General features: G+C 39.1%; 1 protein-coding gene across 2 annotated transcripts in view; it reads left to right on the top strand.

The window, feature by feature from the left end:
* The window catches only part of hipk3a (homeodomain interacting protein kinase 3a), a 58,401-nt gene that overhangs the window by 13,810 nt on the left and 25,970 nt on the right, over positions 1-18,621 (top strand). For both annotated transcript variants that reach the window (XM_061969809.2, XM_061969810.2), the window contains exons 2-4: positions 6,507-7,495; positions 7,579-7,770; positions 10,097-10,278. In XM_061969809.2, coding sequence (XP_061825793.2) covers positions 6,507-7,495; positions 7,579-7,770; positions 10,097-10,278 — 1,363 coding nt within the window. The remainder of the gene's footprint in view (positions 1-6,506; positions 7,496-7,578; positions 7,771-10,096; positions 10,279-18,621) is intronic.

Below are 18,621 nucleotides of genomic sequence, written 5' to 3' on the forward strand. Positions count from 1 at the left end.
TCTATAAATGTTTGCTGCATAACATGTTTTCACACATACACACACAGCCCATACAATAGCATGTAAACCGTGCTCATAAAGTTATGTAAATAGCCGTACATAGCCCATGTAACACTCAAAGCTACACATAAATAAGATTTACATATGGAATGATTGCAAACACAGGATAATATACATTATATACTGAAGAGGAGAGACACAAACATTGCACCCTCCCTTAGAGGAATGAGCTAGCAGCAAAGAAGCTACATGCTAAGTAGCAACAAGCTAAAACAGGAGAACAAGCTATCGTCGCACAGTACTATTTCTACATTTACACGCGCACACAACGTCTTCATGTTACCCATAAAACAGACACAGGACTTACAATGTTTCCAAGGCACTTTGTGGGGAAAAAACAACAAACTTGGAGCGCTGAAACACATAAATCCGTCTCGTGTGTAAACGAGTGTGCGTCTGACTGTCGCGCGGAGACTACCGGAAACTAGAGGGAGCAACTCGCCTTCAAAATAAAGGTCCCTTCTCATTACCTGATAATGTTACGTCACAGTGTGGAAACTCGTTCGGTGCACCTCCGTACCGAACCGAACCCTCCGTGAATAATAAAGGATTCATTTTAGGCTGCCTCTGAATAATAGCATGAAATATTCCAGCACCTTCATAACGTTTAGTTATAGTTAAGGCTGCAGCTAACGATTATTTTTCTATCGATTAATCTATAGATTATTTTTTCGATTAATCGGTTAATCTATAGATTATTTTTTTCGATTAATCTATAGATTCTTTTTCCTTTTACCGATTATTTTTTTTATTTAAAATGAAGATGAAAAAATAAATGTAGGCCAGTTTTTTCAAAAGGCATGGCTTTTATTTACAAAAAAAAAAGTATGGCCACTCAGTCAACATTGACAACAACATGACAAAATATTCTGTAACAATGTAAACATTTAACAAAATTAAAAGTAGCTTATTTGCTTTTAATGTGCAAATATAAAAGTAAACATCCAGTGCAAATCTTAATATTCTGCAATAGTATAAGCATTTCAAAAGTAAAAGTATTGCTCATTTTGCTTTAAAATGTGCAAAAATAAAGATAAACATCCAATTAAAAAAAGTGCAAAACGGAAATATTCTGTAACAGTGTAAACATTTCAACAAAAGTAAAAGTATTGCTTATTTGCTAAAATGTGCAAAAATAAAGATAAACATCCAATACAAAAAAGTGCAAAACGAAGTATTCTGTAACAACAGTGTAAACATTTCAACAAAAGTAAAACTTTTGCTTATTTTGCTTAATAACACAACAATGATAGTATGATTAAAGTGAAAGTTAATTGTTCGTTTGTACATAGTATACGTAATTGTTAATGTTGTAAAAGGTATTTGCACAACTAATTAACGTTAGTGTTAAAGAGGAGCGCGTCTTTGTAAACACTGAACAGGCACGCCAAACGCTCCTCTCAGATCGAAACGGTGCTTTAGTTTATGAATTTACAACGCAGATACAAATGACACATTCATGTTTTTGTGTAATGATGACAACGTATACTCACGCGGACGATTGACTAGTTGATGGTGATGGCAAGAACACTGCCGTTGTGCTGCTATGATAGGCCATTTCCGCTCGACACAGTGTGCATACAACAACATTATTAGCAGAGGTGGGTAGAGTAGCCAGAAATTGTACTCAAGTAAGAGTACTGTTACTTTAGAGATTTATTACTCAAGTAAAAGTAAGGAGTAGTCACCCAAATATTTACTTGATTAAAAGTAAAAAGTATGTTGTGAAAAAACTACTCAAGTACTGAGTAACATACACACACACATCATATATATATATATATATATATATATATATATATTATATACACACACACACACACACACACACATACATATATAATATATATATATATATATATATATATATATATATATATATATATACATACATACATTGATATATACAGTATATAATTTATATTTATTTATTTTGCCATTTTTGTTTACATGTTAAAGGTGTTTTAATGAATATACATGCATGTTTAACATATAGATTCCTTTCTTTCATGAAGACAAGAATATAAGTTGGTGTATTACCTGATTCTGATGACTTGCATTGATTGTAATCAGGAAGTAGTGCTGGTAACGTCCACGTTTTCAAATGGAGTTCCTCCTTTCTGTCTAATACCACATGAAAGTGGTTGTTATTTGGCATCTTATTTGTCCACCTTCCATATTCGTTTTTATACCCTTTACAGGAAATACATTGGCGGCAAACTCCGTAGCTTGCTAGCTTGTTTGCGCTGGCTTTCGGAGACTCTTATTTTGAAAGCGCAGGCGCGATGGAGCGGGACTTTTATTGTGAAGACAGGAACTGTGCAGTCAGTCTTTACGGTTGAAATAAAAAAAGGGTCTTTTTTCCTTCACACTTTTGATTGATTGATTGGAACTTTTATTAGTAGATTGCACAGTACAGTGCATATTCCGTACAATTGACCACTAAATGGTAACACCCGAAGTTAGCTCGGAGCCAGTCAGGTCATGTGACCCCTGGCTCTGTTTGATTGGTCCAACGTCACCAGTGACTGCATCTGATTGGTGGAACGAAGTGAAACGTCACCAGTAAGGCAGGCACTATGAAGGTCTGTCTGACAGACCAAAACAAACAAAGCGTGCATTAACAGATCGATAAAAATTAGTAGCGAGTAGCGAGCTGAATGTAGATAAAAGTAGCGGAGTAAAAGTAGCGTTTCTTCTTAGGCCGTTTATTGAAATACTCCCACACTTTTGACGACTTTTGGCGTGCTTTTTTTCCCCTCGCTCGCATCGTCTGCTTTGCGCTCCGCCATGACGGTAGTGTGACGTAAATATGCGACGCGTCGACGAACAAAAACGTTCTCGACGTATTTACGTAACCGATGACGTCGACTACGTCGACGCGTCGTTTCAGCCCTAGTTATAGTAAAGCGTCACTCAAATCTAAATAGATTTATATAGCTTTATCGGCCCGGCTACATTGATCCATTATGAAACGAACCTGATATATTTCTGTCCGTTAAGTTTATTTCGAAATTGGTAACCGTGCGTTTTCTCTCTCAAAACGGAGTCAAATGTGCCAGAGACACATTATCAGCCCCGCGTTGCAACAAAGGGATAACGTTAACGTTCCTCACAAAAAAGCTGAACTCATGAATGCCTGTTGCCACTCAAAACAACACAGAAAATGCACTCTCCAAGAAGTTCCTAACACTCTGAAAGTTAATACACAACAGTTGCTGCTTCGCTTCCTTAAAAAAATCTCCTCTTCGTCATGTGAGCTGCACATGACACATCATTGGCTGGCTTACTTGCACCTCATGAGACGTAGCCTCAGCGCCCCCCTAGCGCTGTTTTGTACTGTTTTTGTACTGTTTTTGTACTTTGATTATTGTTTCACAGCTGTTTGTAAACGTTGCAGTTTGTAAATAAAGGTTTATTTAAAAAACAAACACAAAAAAAAAATAGCCTCAGCGCATGCGCATAGCATAGATCGAACGAATCGATGACTAAATTAATCGCCAACTATTTTTTTAATCGATTTAATCGATTAGTTGTTGCAGCCCTGCATGTAACACAGGTCTTACAAAGAGGCAGGTCGTGCAGCACTAAATGCTGCTGGCCATGTAATCCGCTGTATGTGCTTGGATCCTTTTTTATGAACACTTTAAACCAGGCAAGCCGATTAGGTCGATTGCAAGCTACCGGTCAATCGCAGAGGGGGGTGTTGGCCAATCACCGGGCAATAAATAATAGAGTAAAAATTATCTATCATCACGTCACTTTTGTCACTTGATTAACATACACAGCAAGCAAGGAGGATCTTGTAAGATGACCGGTGGCTGCTCCGAGCTCAGTATGAAGAAAAGAACGACCAGCAGGAACGTGTGGAACATTTTATTTCCACACTCTCTCTCTCCAAACACCTGTCGTCAAAAGTGTCAAGACCAAGCGCATATTTTTCTGTCTTACAATAAAAGTGCTGCTCCATCCTGCCAGCATTAACAAAAGAAGTGCCTCAGAAAACTAGCGCATCGTGCTAGCAAGTGAAGGAGTTAGTCTGCAGTGTATTTCTTTCAAAGGGTATAAAAACAAGTATGGAAGCTGGACAAATAAGAAGGCAAAAACCAACCACCTTCATGTGATATTGGAAAGAGTGGACTTTTTTTTTCGAACGTAAATTGGAAGTTGTGGAACTTATCAGCACTACTGTGAGTCCAATCAATGCAAGTCATCCCGTATGTCACTCAAAAGTCTATATTTGAACTATTGAAATATGTTCTACAGTACTTTGGAATAGGGCTGGGCAATAGGGACCAAAACTGATACCTCAGTATTTTTAGGCCGAATGGTGATGTATGGTATATACCAGTATCTTAAACAAAACGTGCAAAGTGCTTAAAGGGTAACTGCACTTTTTCTGTCCCTAGATGTCCCCAACCAAAAGCGAGCTGCAGTGAGCATGACGTCACATTTGTTTTGCGCTGCTGCTGCTCAAGTTGGACTTCCTCTCCTCAAAAGCCGCCACTGTTCTCCTAATATTTGCACATTTTGGGGATATACAGTATTAAAGGGAAACTGCACTTTTTTTTGGGAATGTTGCCTATCGTTCACAATCCTTATGAGAGACAAGAACACTTCTCTTTTTTTTTTTTTTGGTTTTAAAGATGATAAATGCTTGGAAGATGCGGCTAATATGGGAGTCACCGTTGTAGCCTACAGAGCACTCCAAAACAACTTCAAAACCCTCCAACGTTTTATATACTGTGTGTGTGTGTGTGTGTGTGTGTGTGTGTGTGTGTGTGTGTGTGTGTGTGTGTGTGTGTGTGTGTGTGTGTGTGTGTGTGTGTGTGTGTGTGTGTGTGTGTGTGTGTGTGTGTGTGTGTGTGTGTGTGTGTGTGTGTGTGTGTGTGTGTGTGTGTGTGTGTGTGTGTGTGTGTGTGTGTGTGTGATGTCGTCATACCAAACATGTTCATAACAATATAGCATATTTACTGTATTTTTGGATGCTGTAATATGATTGAATGTTTTTCAGTCAGTACAGACTGTTGTCCTATCGCAGTGTGTTGTGCATTATGAACTCAAACAGGTTTCGTGTTGTCGTAGAATGTAGCTTATCTCTCGTCGTAGTTCGCTTTTATGGCCAATACCGTGGCACGCCGATGTGTTACTACGCTAAAAAAAAAAGAGTTCCTCTGTGTTCGCGCTTACAATACCAATGCTGTTACAGTTTGGTTATTATACAGGTTATGGAATGTAAATTAAGTATTGATGATGGTTTTTGCATGTATTTTTAAAGTGTTTTAGAGGCAGTTTTCTTGGGAATTAATTATTCTTCCTTCATTTCTCACCAGATTCGCACCTTCTTTCCCTCATATTACCACTCGCACCACTCCGCTAGCATCACAGCTAACGTTACCTATGCCGCTACCTCTCTGCTCGGCGAGAGTGTATGACTTTGCACGCGCGACAGTATGTGACGTATGTAACAAGGTGCGCTTGTTTTATGTCTCTGTGCGAAGAAGAGACAAGAGAGTGAGAAACACCTGTAGTGTAATGCCCGCAGCTAAAAGCAACTGCGTGATAACGTACACTCGAATATCACGATATAGTCATTTCCTATATCGCACAGAGACAAACTCGCGATATATCGAGTATATTCAATATATCGCCCAGCCCTAGTTCAGATGAGAAGATTTTGGTGACAAATCATTTATTGACTGTCATGGTGATGAGAATTTTTGTTCATTTGTTAAAATCAGCACTTTAATTGAAATTGTATTTTGGTACTACAGACCATAGAAACACCATTTTGTTTTTATTTTTAATTTTAGTAATTTACTTGCCATTTATGAACATTTTGAACATAGATTAATTTATTTATTATAACCATATCATACCATCATAAAAGGAGTTTAACACTGAATAAAATTTAAGAAATAGAATAATATAACAAAGAAATACATTTTTTTAACTGGGAAGTCAGGACCCATTGAATTTCCCAGGGACCCACTGAACTCACCACCTTTGTGGGTCCCGAGGACTCACAACATTGAAAACCTATCAACATCATTGTGAGTGATTGTCTCGCAAAAGGATTGTGACTGATGGACAAAATTCCAAAAAAAGTCCAGGTGGAATTTGTTACAACTTTTCAATTGATTGTGTGCATATTACATATGTCATTTTAATCAACGGATTTGCTCCTCCTGCAGGTAATTAATGATGGCTACCATCTTCCACAATATTATCAGAAAGACTCAAAATACGTCCGGAAATCTATAAAGTCGGTAAAATTCTAGAAATACAGCAGTGTAGAAGTGATAGGGCACAATGCTCCTTTTGAGCGCTGGCCAGTGTGTGTGCCAAGAGAACGGTGGGGGATTACGCCCAAGTCAAGCACAGTACGAATGGCCTAGTGAGAGTATACCCTAAACCTGACTGGTTTTGTTCACTTTTATTTTCAGGTATGGCCTCGCAAGTCTTGGTTCAGCCATCACACCTGCACTCAGCTCAAACAAGTGCCTTTGGAACTCGTAGCAGCAGCAACCGACACCCAGGGGAAGCCCACCTCATAAATAACACCAGCAGAGCCTTTCACATCCAACCTGCACTGAAGACTTATGTGATTGGAGTCAACTACGGAATTGCATACCCAAACAACGTAATCCCCTCAACAGTTGATGTTGAATTGAAACGGCTGCACAGGGCAACAGCAACTGAAGAAAGAGAGAAGAGAGCACTTCCTGTGACGGGATTGCACACTGTAGGGAGCTGGGATGGACTAGGAGAAGGACGTGTTAGGTTCAAAGATCAGCCTTGTTTGTGTAAAAGCAGAGGGCCACAGGAAAGAGGCCAGGACTGTGTGGTAAGAGGTACGCATTGTGTCAGATTTGAAGAGGACCAGAGCACAAACAAAACAGAAAGGGGCTATAACAACCATGACTCAGGTGAGAAACAGAGATTCAAACAGAATATAGGTGAAGTTAAAGAACTACGGCAAGATAAGAACTGTATAGGAACCATGCAGATAGTGGATGAGGAATCTGACATAGCTTCACTGCCTGCTCCTGTGGCAATGTTTCAAACAAGCACGGAGAATCAGAACATTGTTAAAATAGAAGGCAAAGGGACGCTGCCTTCTAAAGACAACAAGATTGGCACAGGGAGGACGGGTGTTGGGAATGAATTGAGTGGCACAAAAATCAGGTCTAACGGCAGCACTGAGGCGATGGTCGGAGCAACAATAAACAAATCAGGAACAGGAGAGGGTGACTATCAATTAGTTCACCACGAGGTTCTTTGCTCCATGAAGAACAGCTATGAGGTGTTGGAGTTCCTGGGTCGTGGAACCTTTGGTCAGGTAGTGAAGTGCTGGAAGAGGGGAACAAATGAAGTGGTGGCTGTCAAAATACTGAAGAACCACCCATCATATGCACGCCAGGGACAAATTGAGGTGAGAATGTTTTCTAAGACTTTCGGAAAAGCGCACCATTTTTTCAAATGTTATAACATCATGTGATCTTAACATGTTTCCAGGTGGAGATCCTTGCCCGGCTGAGCAGTGAGAGTGCAGACGAGCACAATGTGGTGCGCGCTCTGGAGTGCTTTCAGCATCGCAGTCACACTTGTTTGGTGTTTGAGATGCTTGAGCAAAACCTTTACGACTTCCTCAAGCAGAACAAGTTCAGCCCATTGCCACTCAAAATCATCCGGCCTATTCTGCTGCAGGTGATGTGATGTCTTGTGCAAACTTTAAACATACCATCAATATTCAGACAAGATACTATCATGTTTAAATATGTTTATTTATTCAAATATTAAATACAATCTCACACCCTTGTCGGCCACCGAAAGATAGCACAATTTTTCTTTTTCTGGGGTTTCCATTTGAACTGAAAAGCAGCCTTCACGAGAATGAAAAAACTGACAAAATGAGGCCAAACTGATGGCCAGTGGGTCTTTGTTTGCTAAAGCTGGTGCTTTGGGTTATTACAGTTAAAGTCATGTCTTATGCCTGCAATTTGTACTCTCAAAAATCCGAGAAGTGAGTGCAAACAGCAAGGCATGGGACATAAAACAGGTCTTCAACTTACTTTGACAAAGAGTAAGGACTAATGATAAAGTTGTATGTTATTTATGACTGGCAACATTTAAATTGTGCAACCCCAGTTTCCATATGAGTTGGGAAATTGTGTTGGATGTAAATATAAACGGAATACAATGATTTGCAAATCATTTTCAACCCATATTCAATTGAATGCACTACAAAGACAAGATATTTGATGTTCAAACTCAAAAACTTTTTTTTTTTTGCAAATAATTAACTTAGAATTTCATGGCTGCAACACGTGCCAAAGTAGTTGGGAAAGGGCATGTGTTACATGGCCTTTCCTTTTAACACTCAGTAAACGTTTGGGAACTGAGGAGACACATTTTTTAAGCTTCTCAGGTGGAATTCTTTCCCATTCTTGCTTGATGTACAGCTTAAGTTGTTCAACAGTCCGGGGGTCTCCGTTGTGGTATTTTAGGCTTCATAATGCGCCACACATTTTCAATGGGAGACAGGTCTGGACTACAGGCAGGCCAGGAAAGTACCCGCACTCTTCTACTATGAAGCTATGTTGATGTAACACGTAGCTTGGCATTGTCTTGCTGAAATAATCAGGGGCGTCCATGGTAACGTTGCTTGGATGGCAACATATGTTGTTCCAAAACCTGTATGTACCTTTCAGCATTAATGACTCCTTCACAGATGTGTAAGTTACCCATGTCTTTGGCACTAATACACCCCCATACCATCACAGATGTTGGCTTTTCAACTTTGCGCCTATAACAATCCGGATGGTTCTTTTCCTCTTTGGTCCGGAGGACACGACGTCCACAGTTTCCAAAAACAATTTGAAATGTGGGCTCGTCAGACCACAGAACACTTTTCCACTTTGCATCAGTCCATCTTAGATGAGCTCAGGCCCGGTTTTCGCCTTGCATAGGAGAGTTTTAACTTGCACTTACAGATGTAGTGACCAACTGTAGTTACTGACAGTGGGTTTCTGAGGTGTTCCTGAGCCCATGTGGTGATATCCTTTACACACTGATGTTGCTTGTTGATGCGGTACAGCCTGAGGGATCGAAGGTCACGGGCTTAGCTTCTTACGTGCAGTGATTTCTCCAGATTCTCTAAACCCTTTGATGATATTACGGACCGTAGATGGTGAAATCCCTAAATTCCTTGCAATAGCTGGTTGAGAGAGGTTTTTCCTAAACTGTTCAACAATTTGCTCAGGCATTTGTTGACAAAGTGGTGACCCTTGCCACATCCTGTCTTGTGAAAGACATTTTTTGGGAAGCTTGTCTTTATACCCAATCATGGCACCCACCTGTTCCCAATTAGCCTGCACACCTGTGGGATGTTCCAAATAAGTGTTTGATGAGCATTCCTCAACTTTATCAGTATTTATTGCCACCTTTCCCAACATCTTTGTCATGTATTGCTGGCATCAAATTCTAAAGTTAATGATTATCTGCCAAAAAAAAAATGTTTATCAGTTTGAACATCAAATATGTTGTCTTTGTAGCATATTCACCCGAATATGGGTTGAAAATGATTTGCAAATCATTGTATTCCGTTTATATTTACATCTAACACAATTTCCCAACTCATATGGAAACGGGGTTTGTACTTTATTTACAATGAAGATCTCTGTTCTGACAGTGCAGCCATTGTCTTCATGGCTTAACGTCTGAATTGAAGAGTTTGAATAATAGTCATGTTGCGAGCTAAGTAGCTCATGCGAGACCCCTGGCCTAAGTATTCTGGCTGGTGTCCTTTGTAATTTAAAAACGCAAAACAAGAGCTTATTTTTTTATAGATGGTTTGAGTTGTCAGATTTTATTTGTAAGTCCGACTTTGTTTTCCAAATCCAATTTGTCATTTACGCCAACATTTTCTGAGCAGTGAGTGCACATGTTCCCTTTAAGAGTAAAACCTCTGTGTCAAGCAGAATTACCAGTAATTAATTCTTTATTTTACTGTTTTAAAATTGGATGTTTATAGGTGGCAACAGCGTTAAAGAAACTAAAGTCCTTGGGATTGATTCATGCTGACCTGAAGCCCGAGAACATCATGCTGGTAGACCCGTCCAAACAGCCATACAGGGTCAAGGTTATTGACTTTGGCTCAGCCAGTCATGTCTCGAAGGCCGTCTGCTCTACTTACCTGCAGTCCAGATATTACAGGTGAGTTGAAGCACTTTCTCCGGAAGTTGTAGATCCATCCGTTAGGCTCTCTATGGGAGGCTGTAAGTGCTTTCTGTATGTGTAAAGCTGACGCTTGCGCACCCGCCACCAAAACAAAGATTGTGGATGACTGAAAAGAGGGCTCACTGTGTTCAGTCAATTGTACTGTTAAATAAACGCGCTTGGGTGCTAAGAGCGACATACAGAGTGAGACCTCTTTCTTCCAGTTTTAAGCGCGAGACGAACAAACGCTAGCACAAAAATTCTGATTGGCTAACATGTCTGTCACTCAGATGCCGGTGACGATGGAGAAACCCAAAAATCTCAGCCTCTTGCAGTTATGTTATCGCATTAATTAAAACCTCAATGTCGACTCGAAGTAGATTAATCGGGCAGCCCTGGTACATACGCAATATTTTTTAGTTTTACTGCTTTGCACAGCCAGCCAGTAGAGCAGCTCCACTTCCATGTCATCAGTGTAGGGCCCTTTGACAGAACATTTTAGACAATGTGCAAGGATTGTGGGAAATAGGGTCTTACAAGAAAATTGCACAGGTATCTTGAACAAGACAATGCACGGGATGACGGAAGCTCTAATGACTGCAGACATTCCGCGCGGAGTATGTTAGCGTCTGCGAGCACCGTAACCCTCCCACGCATTCTTACTATGCCGTATACAATGGAACCTCGGTTTACGAACATAATTGGTTCTTGAACAGGGTTCGTGAATCAAAAAAGGTCGTAGTGAAGCAACTTTCTCCATAAGAAAAAATATAAATATGAAAAATGAGTTCCAGTCTCTACAAAAGTTAATATTTTAATGAAGGTTTGTACACTTTGAACTAGAGCTGGGTAATTATATGATCGTGATCGATGATCGCAACTAACTTGAGTTCGATCATGTTGATCAGCTGTTACCATATTTACTTCGATCAAACATGGCAGGAATGTCTTAGAAAATATTGCAGTAGTAAACAGTAGGGAGGCAATGGTGGTCTGTATAATCCACCTTTATTGACCATGATCCTGTGCATGTCTGTGTCTGTGTGTGTTTGTGTACGTGGGTTTTTGTAAACGTGTTTGTGTCCGTGTGTGTGCGCGTTCATCTCTGTCCACCATCGCAAAAGTCAGGCTCGTCACAAGATAATTCAACCTCTTCCCCCTTGCACCGGAAGTGCAGCCCTGAAGAATAAAATGTAGAAATGGCTAACACTAGCATAGAAAATTAAACAACATTTAAAAGGAGCAGCAACTTCAGTGACAGACTTTAGTCTCACTGACTGCTTGAGCTCACGTTGTGGAGCAGTAATCCTGTCATGAATACGGTCTCGCAGGCACATAATGTCTTTGTGTATTGGTCCGACTGGGAGAATAATCGCCTACTAATTCAATCAGGACAAAAATACATTTTATATCTAAATATTTTTAATCAAACGTTTTTGTTTTCAACACAATCAGATGTGTACTAAAAAAACTCAGAAAAACTGCAGACACTTTGTTCAAATCATCTGAGTTTGTGGATAAGAAACATTTTGTTCCTGAAATAATCATTACATATGTTTTATGTGTTGGTACACATTATTTAACCGTACTTCAAATTTGAACTGCACTTTAATGTATTTTCGTTAATAATGAATTTGAGTTTAAAAAAAAAAAAAAAAAAAATCTGGGTCACCGCTTGCTCTTTGCCAAACCACGAGTGAGAAGCACTGATGTATACGAGAAATCAAGGAATATACATAGTAATTTGCAATTTGAAAGTGTTAAATGTTAACTTGAAAACAAGTCTTAAAGTATTCAGTACACCACTTGTTTACTGCAGAATGAAGTTTGTGGTGACAAGACAAATACAAAAATTTAAAAAAAGCACTTTGAAAGGAAAAAAGTTTTCTTTACCCCCCAAAACGTACCAAAAAAGAAGCGGAACCGTGGCCCTAAAACCCGAGTACTTACTGTAGCGTGGGTTACTTGTAGCTTTGCACCTCTAGTACGGTAAACACAATCATAGATATGAAGAAAATTACAGTTGTCAGCTGTTAGCATATATTACATTGATCAAACATGGCAGAAATGTCTATAACAAGATACTGTAGTGTTGCAACGGTACTCGGTAAAATCTTGCACGAGACAATCCGACTTTATTAAAAACTTTTAAAATTGAGATATTAATCGAGATCGAATGATATGAAAAAATTAATTGTGATAATTTTTTTGCCATATCACCCAACCTTACTTTGAACACAATATATCAATCAATCAATGTTTAATTATATAGCCCTAAATCACAAGTGTCTCAAAAGGCTGCACAAGCCACAACGACATCCTCTGTACAGAGCCCACATAAGGGCAAGGAAAAACTCACCCCAGTGGGACGTCGATGTGAATGACTATGAGAAACCTTGGAGAGGACCGCATATGTGGGTCTGACATAATATTGTGAAATATAAATATATAAAGTGCTATAAATGACTGTATATCAAACAAACGTAACAAGGTGATGTTAGATCAACTTTCTCTTTAATAACAAGCCTAAACAACAACAAGCTGATGGCCTCTTTAGGCTCTGCCCTGCCAACACACACACACAAAGGTATTTGGGGCACACACACACACAAAGGTATTTGGGGCGCACACACCAAGATATCTGCATGGTCTTAAAAAGTCTTAAGTCCTAAATCTCACAATTTTAATTTAAGGCCTTAAAATTCTCCTAAAATCTCATAACATGTCTAAAATAGGATTTTGAAAGGTCTTAAAAGAACGATTGTTACTTTTTTTTTAAAACATGCATAAATGTCAGTCCTATTTTTAAATGTTTACATTTTTGAGGTTGCTATAACATAATTACAAAACAGAACTAAAGTAGGCTTCATTAACTATCGGGTCAAAATTTATTGAGTACCACCAGCTAGTGTGCTGTGCGCACGTATCAATGCATAGCATAGCAGTGAAGAAAACTTAACGAAAGCCCACAGCAAAGCAGAATTACTTGCATAAGATGGGTAAGTGCAAGTTCAACGATTTGTGGCCCCAGAACGATCAATTTAAAGCATGCTTGAAACCGGTGGAGGGAAACATATAAAGTGTTTTTGCAGATGTCACAATTTGGGTTAGGACCCGGATGTGGAGCCATTGAGGAGGGAAGCGTTTGTAAACATCGCAGTAAAAATATGAGTCAAAAATCAGTGATAAGTCCGTGCCAAAAGATGCTGAAATGCCACAAACGCTTGCACAACTATACAAGGATTAACTATACAAGGATCAACTTTACCCCCTCAAAGGAGTGTTATGTGGGTAAAGTGTCAGCAATTGCCGAAGGAGGTTACTATTAGATGTTTACAAGTACCGTATTTTCCGCACTATAAGCCGCGCCTAAAAACCACAAATTTTCTCAAAAGCTGACAGTGCGGCTTATAACCCGGTGCGCCTTATATATGGATTAATATTAATATTCATTTTCATAAAGTTTAGGTCTCGCAACTACGGTAAACAGCCGCCATCTTTTTTCCCCGTAGAAGAGGAAGCGCTTCTTCTTCTATGGTAAGCAACCGCCAAGGTAAGCACCCGCCCCCATAGAAGAGGAAGCGCTTCTTCTTCTACTGTAAGCAACCACCCGCCCCCGTAGAAGAAGAAGACCCCGGATATTGCGTTTCATTTCATTTGTGTGTTTACATCTGTAAAGACCACAAAATGGCTCCTACTAAGCGACAGGTTTCCGGTTCATGAAAAGACGCAATCTCTCCATCCGCACACGGACTACTATTTCACAGCAACTGCCTAAAGACTTTCAAGAAAAGCTGGCTACTTTCCGTGCATATTGTAAAAACAAGATAGCTGAAAAAAAGATCCGGCCAGAGAACATTATCAACATGGACGAGGTTCCACTGACTTTTGATATTCCTGTGAACCGCACTGTGGATACAACGGGAGCACGTACGGTGAATATTCGCACCACAGGGAATGAGAAGTCGTCCTTCACTGTGGTTCTAGCTTGCCATGCTAATGGCCAGAAACTTCCACCCATGGTGATATTCAAAAGGAAGACCTTGCCAAAAGAGACCTTTCCAGCCGGCGTCATCATAAAAGCTAACTCGAAGGGATGGATGGATGAAGAAAAGATGAGCGAGTGGTTAAGGGAAGTTTACGCGAAGAGGCCGGGTGGCTTTTTTCACGCAGCTCCGTCCATGTTGATATACGACTCCATGCGCGCCAACATCACGCTGGTTTTTAATATATTATTAAAGTTTGACTGACCTATCTGACTGTTTTTTTGACATTCCCTTTAGCGCAGTTAGATGCGGCTTATAACACGGGGCGGCTTATAGGTGGACAAAGTTTTGAAATATGCCGTTCATTGAAGGCGCGGCTTATAACCCAGGGCGGCTTATGGTGCGGAAAATACGGTAAATCATACTATTACATAAACTAATGACAAACTGATTTATTTGCGCTAGTAGAGAACTCACAGCAGTAGTACTATTAAAAATAAAATACTACATTTAAAATTTTTTTTAAAAAAATACAAAATATATATATATATATAGTCATATTTCTATTATTTCTTCCAATAATTTCAGGTTAGCTTTTAATGCCTAATCTTTTCTCCAAGTTTATACAACTGACATTAAAAGCTATAAAGGTTGTCTGTTTAATGTTTACAGTCAGTTTATGGTTGGGTGAAAAAAAACACAGAACATTTGCGAATGTCACCTTGTCATGCTTATCTGTGATTTGTTCCTGAAGCTAAGCAAGTAGTTTTTTGGAGTTACACTTTGAATAAAGTGTGTGGGGCAGCATTCTTCTGCTTTAACACAATTGCTCGTCTGGCCGGGAAAGAAGCACATGTCGACTTCATGTACATGTCAGGCTTAAACTACGGTGGGAGATCAGTGCCAGGTCTAAAATCTAAATTGACAATCCAAGATAGTTAAATTGTTTGTTTTAAATACCTCAAGTAATCTGTAAATTCCAGTACAGACAAATCAGATAGTGATCTGTAATAGGGGATTACTTCATTTGGAGCCAATGGTGTGTCTTTTGTTTAGTCAAAGACAATTTCCAGTAGCTAAGAGAGCTCTTGCAATGGCATGTTCTTTGCCCTCTTATCACTACCTGGCTGATAAAAGAGGGATAGTAGTATAATGTAGGAATGTCATGCAGAATATTTATCGGGAGATAAGATACTGGAAGACGCCGCCAGTAGGTATTCATTGGAGATAGTTGTTTGTTTCACTGAGTGCCTAGCAAAGTCTAGCCCAAGATGAGTACTACATGTTTAGGTCCTTTTTGCTTTTATTTAATATGGTGTACCTTTTATGACCCCACATAATGTAACTGAGAACACCATGAACTGTGCAACTCTAACACTGCAATGTTTTTATTTACTACTTTCTTGAATGTCTGTATTTCTGGATACCTGCCATACTTCTTGTATATTTGGTCCAGGTTGAGCACGTTACATAGAACCTGTCGTCTTGCATAACACAGAGATACTGCTATTATGATTATAAGGAACTGTTCTGTGAAATACTTAGGTTTGAGATAGTTCTCTTTGAATGAACTCCTTAACTCATTAAACACAAACTGTGTTGAGGAAAACAAATCCAATAATTACGGTATCCTATTTGCCTTGCATAAGTAGTGACGGTTATCTTGTTTACTAAGGTCCATTTTTTAAAAAGGGTCTGTATTAAGGTTGTCTAGAGCAAAATAATTTTCCCCCTGGAAACGAAATACAGGGTAGCCAGTTCTATTCACTCATGATTTAACCAACAAGTCCCAGCAAGTGCCTTGAGTTGGCGCATTTGAACTATTGTGTAATTCATGATACATTCTGTTATAGTGCTTGTGCATGCTTGCAATGCACACACCCACTATTTATTTCAGAAGAGTACTACTTAACAAATATCTACTCTAATGTACAGTTTTGCACAGTTTAAATTTCAGACCGAAATGGAAAAGAGCAAGTGAAAGCCAGAGTTTCTCCCCCTGCTTGAACAGAGCAGGCCATTCTCAAGTCTGCACTCAGACAGGAGTCAGACATGGGGCTTTCGACATTACGTAACTTATGGCTTTGCTCTGGACTTGTTCTTCTTCATTGCGCATGTTTTGTTATTGAGCAACAGCGTCATTGCTAATATTATTGCTGAGTGAAAAGGTGGGGTATTAGAGTGGGATGGATGAGATTATTCAGGACAGTCAGCCAAAGAATGTGAAGTGTCAAAACCCACATTTGGATCCAAGAAAAACATTCAGACATTCCTGTGTCCGACTGGGTGTGCTAATACGCAGTTTGTGTTTCTGTGTACCAGCTCCTTAACCTTAGATCATTTCACGTTTGAATCACGATTCTCTGAATATGGCTCACAAAAAGTGATGGTACATGTAAAATTACTTTTCTTTTGATACTAATGGTGGTCTGTTTTGTTACTTAACCTGATCGAACCACAGAGCTAACCTTAAAAGCTGGTGAAATATAGCATCTGCCTGTAAAAAAAGAAGAACAAATATTTTCAAGGTTTTTTTTCATCCCCATTGATTGTGTGTGTGTGTGTGTGTGTGAGAGAGTTGGTTTAATTAGGTTGACAGGTAAATATCCTGTTGGAGTCTGTATGATTATGCACTTGGAAGTCTGTGTTATCAGCAGAGTGCTTAATGGGACACACTGTGCTCATATTTGATTGTAATGTTTGGTTACCAAAGCAAAGCTGTTGATTTGAACAAAAATAATCATACATGCATTTAAAAAATAACTCCTTCTGATGTGTGCTTTGTGTAAATGGGACACTGTCCTTTCGTTTTTAGAAATATTTTTTTGTCAAAAATAAAGCTTTCAGTAAGACCTATTTACAGTTACTATATTCCCCTGGTAGATACAATCTATTGTTGTCATGGCAGCATGGCACATCAAAAACTGGTGAAGTGATGGCACTATCTTTGGGGATTAGTGACATAAAACCACCTACCGCAATGTAAGTGGAGCACCAGGCTGTGTAAATAATTCAGCTGAGCAGATCAGGTGAATGGGTAGAATGCAATCAACCAGGAATACTTAGAGGTTTAGGTTAATTAGGGTTTATCACAGGTATTGTCTTATGCATACTTTACTACTCCTGTGAGGATCGTTTTTATTCCAGCATAGATGTACATTGTAACAATGGTCAATTTAACTCCAGTAAATGAATGTGTAGAGTAGTGTTTAACTCATAATACATGTAATAGATATTTTTTTTGTTCACTTGAAGCATACCAATATATCTGTATTGGATGATTTGGTTTAAATTAGCCAAATACATTTTTTTTTAGGTGTATTAGTAGTTAAGTTAAATGTTTTAAATTTGACAGTTTCTCTTGTTTTCATGGAACAGTGAACAAACAGGAAGCAGCTGTCATAACATGTCTACTAGTTATATGTTTAGTCTTGAATAGTTGCCACTTGAAATTAAAATGCTGCTTAATGTTCAAACTCCGTAGCTTTGACTGGCATGTAGTTCAGTTTTTTGACATACTGAGGCTATTCTGTGCTTGGTATGCTAGCTAGCTTTTAGCTAACACCGCATTTTTGGCTTACACAATTGTGGTTTAGTTTATTACAAACAGGCTTAAGAACATTTTAATAACAAACTCAAAATGGTTATCCTTGCCCTATTCAAGATGCCCAAAAAAGGATTTGGAAAAAGCAGAACCTATTTAATCACGCCACTTCTCCATATCTCTCTAATTGCCAATCGTCTGTTCACTTCCTGTGTTTACTATGTTTGGACTCACAATAACTGAGTGTTATTCCCACTGGACTGCAATCTATTTGTGATGTGGGTGATGTAATGATATCGTTGGCTGTGCCATTATGCATTTGCAAAAATTGAGTTAAGAAAACACAACAACCAAAACAGGTGTTTAGAACTACAAATTAACTATCTTATCGCTTTTTCTGTTTAAAAAAAAATATACATATACAGTATATATTTATAGACCTAGGGCCTCATGTAACTAGAGTTGCGGGACTTTCCTACTAAAAATAGACGTATGTTCAAATCCAGAGAAGTACATACACCAGTAAAAATTAATGTGTATTAATGTGTGTGCACACACAAAGCCAAGCACATTTCTTTTTACATTGCAATCAACTTGAAATTGGTACCAAATTTCGGCATTGCTTGCCATGCCCAGACCGTGCCCCCTTTCAAGTACACAAATCATATTGAAAGGCGCCATGTGCTTAGGTACTGCACAAGTCAGTAGGAGGTGCTTCTTTCTGGTGTTGGGAGCGATCACCAGCGGGTTGAAATTGCTGTGTGCTGCGGAAAACCACAGGTTGAATGAAATAAAAAAGAAGGTGAGGAA

The sequence above is a fragment of the Nerophis lumbriciformis genome, linkage group LG10 (genome assembly GCF_033978685.3).
Source record: "Nerophis lumbriciformis linkage group LG10, RoL_Nlum_v2.1, whole genome shotgun sequence".
Classification (NCBI taxonomy): domain Eukaryota; kingdom Metazoa; phylum Chordata; class Actinopteri; order Syngnathiformes; family Syngnathidae; genus Nerophis; species Nerophis lumbriciformis.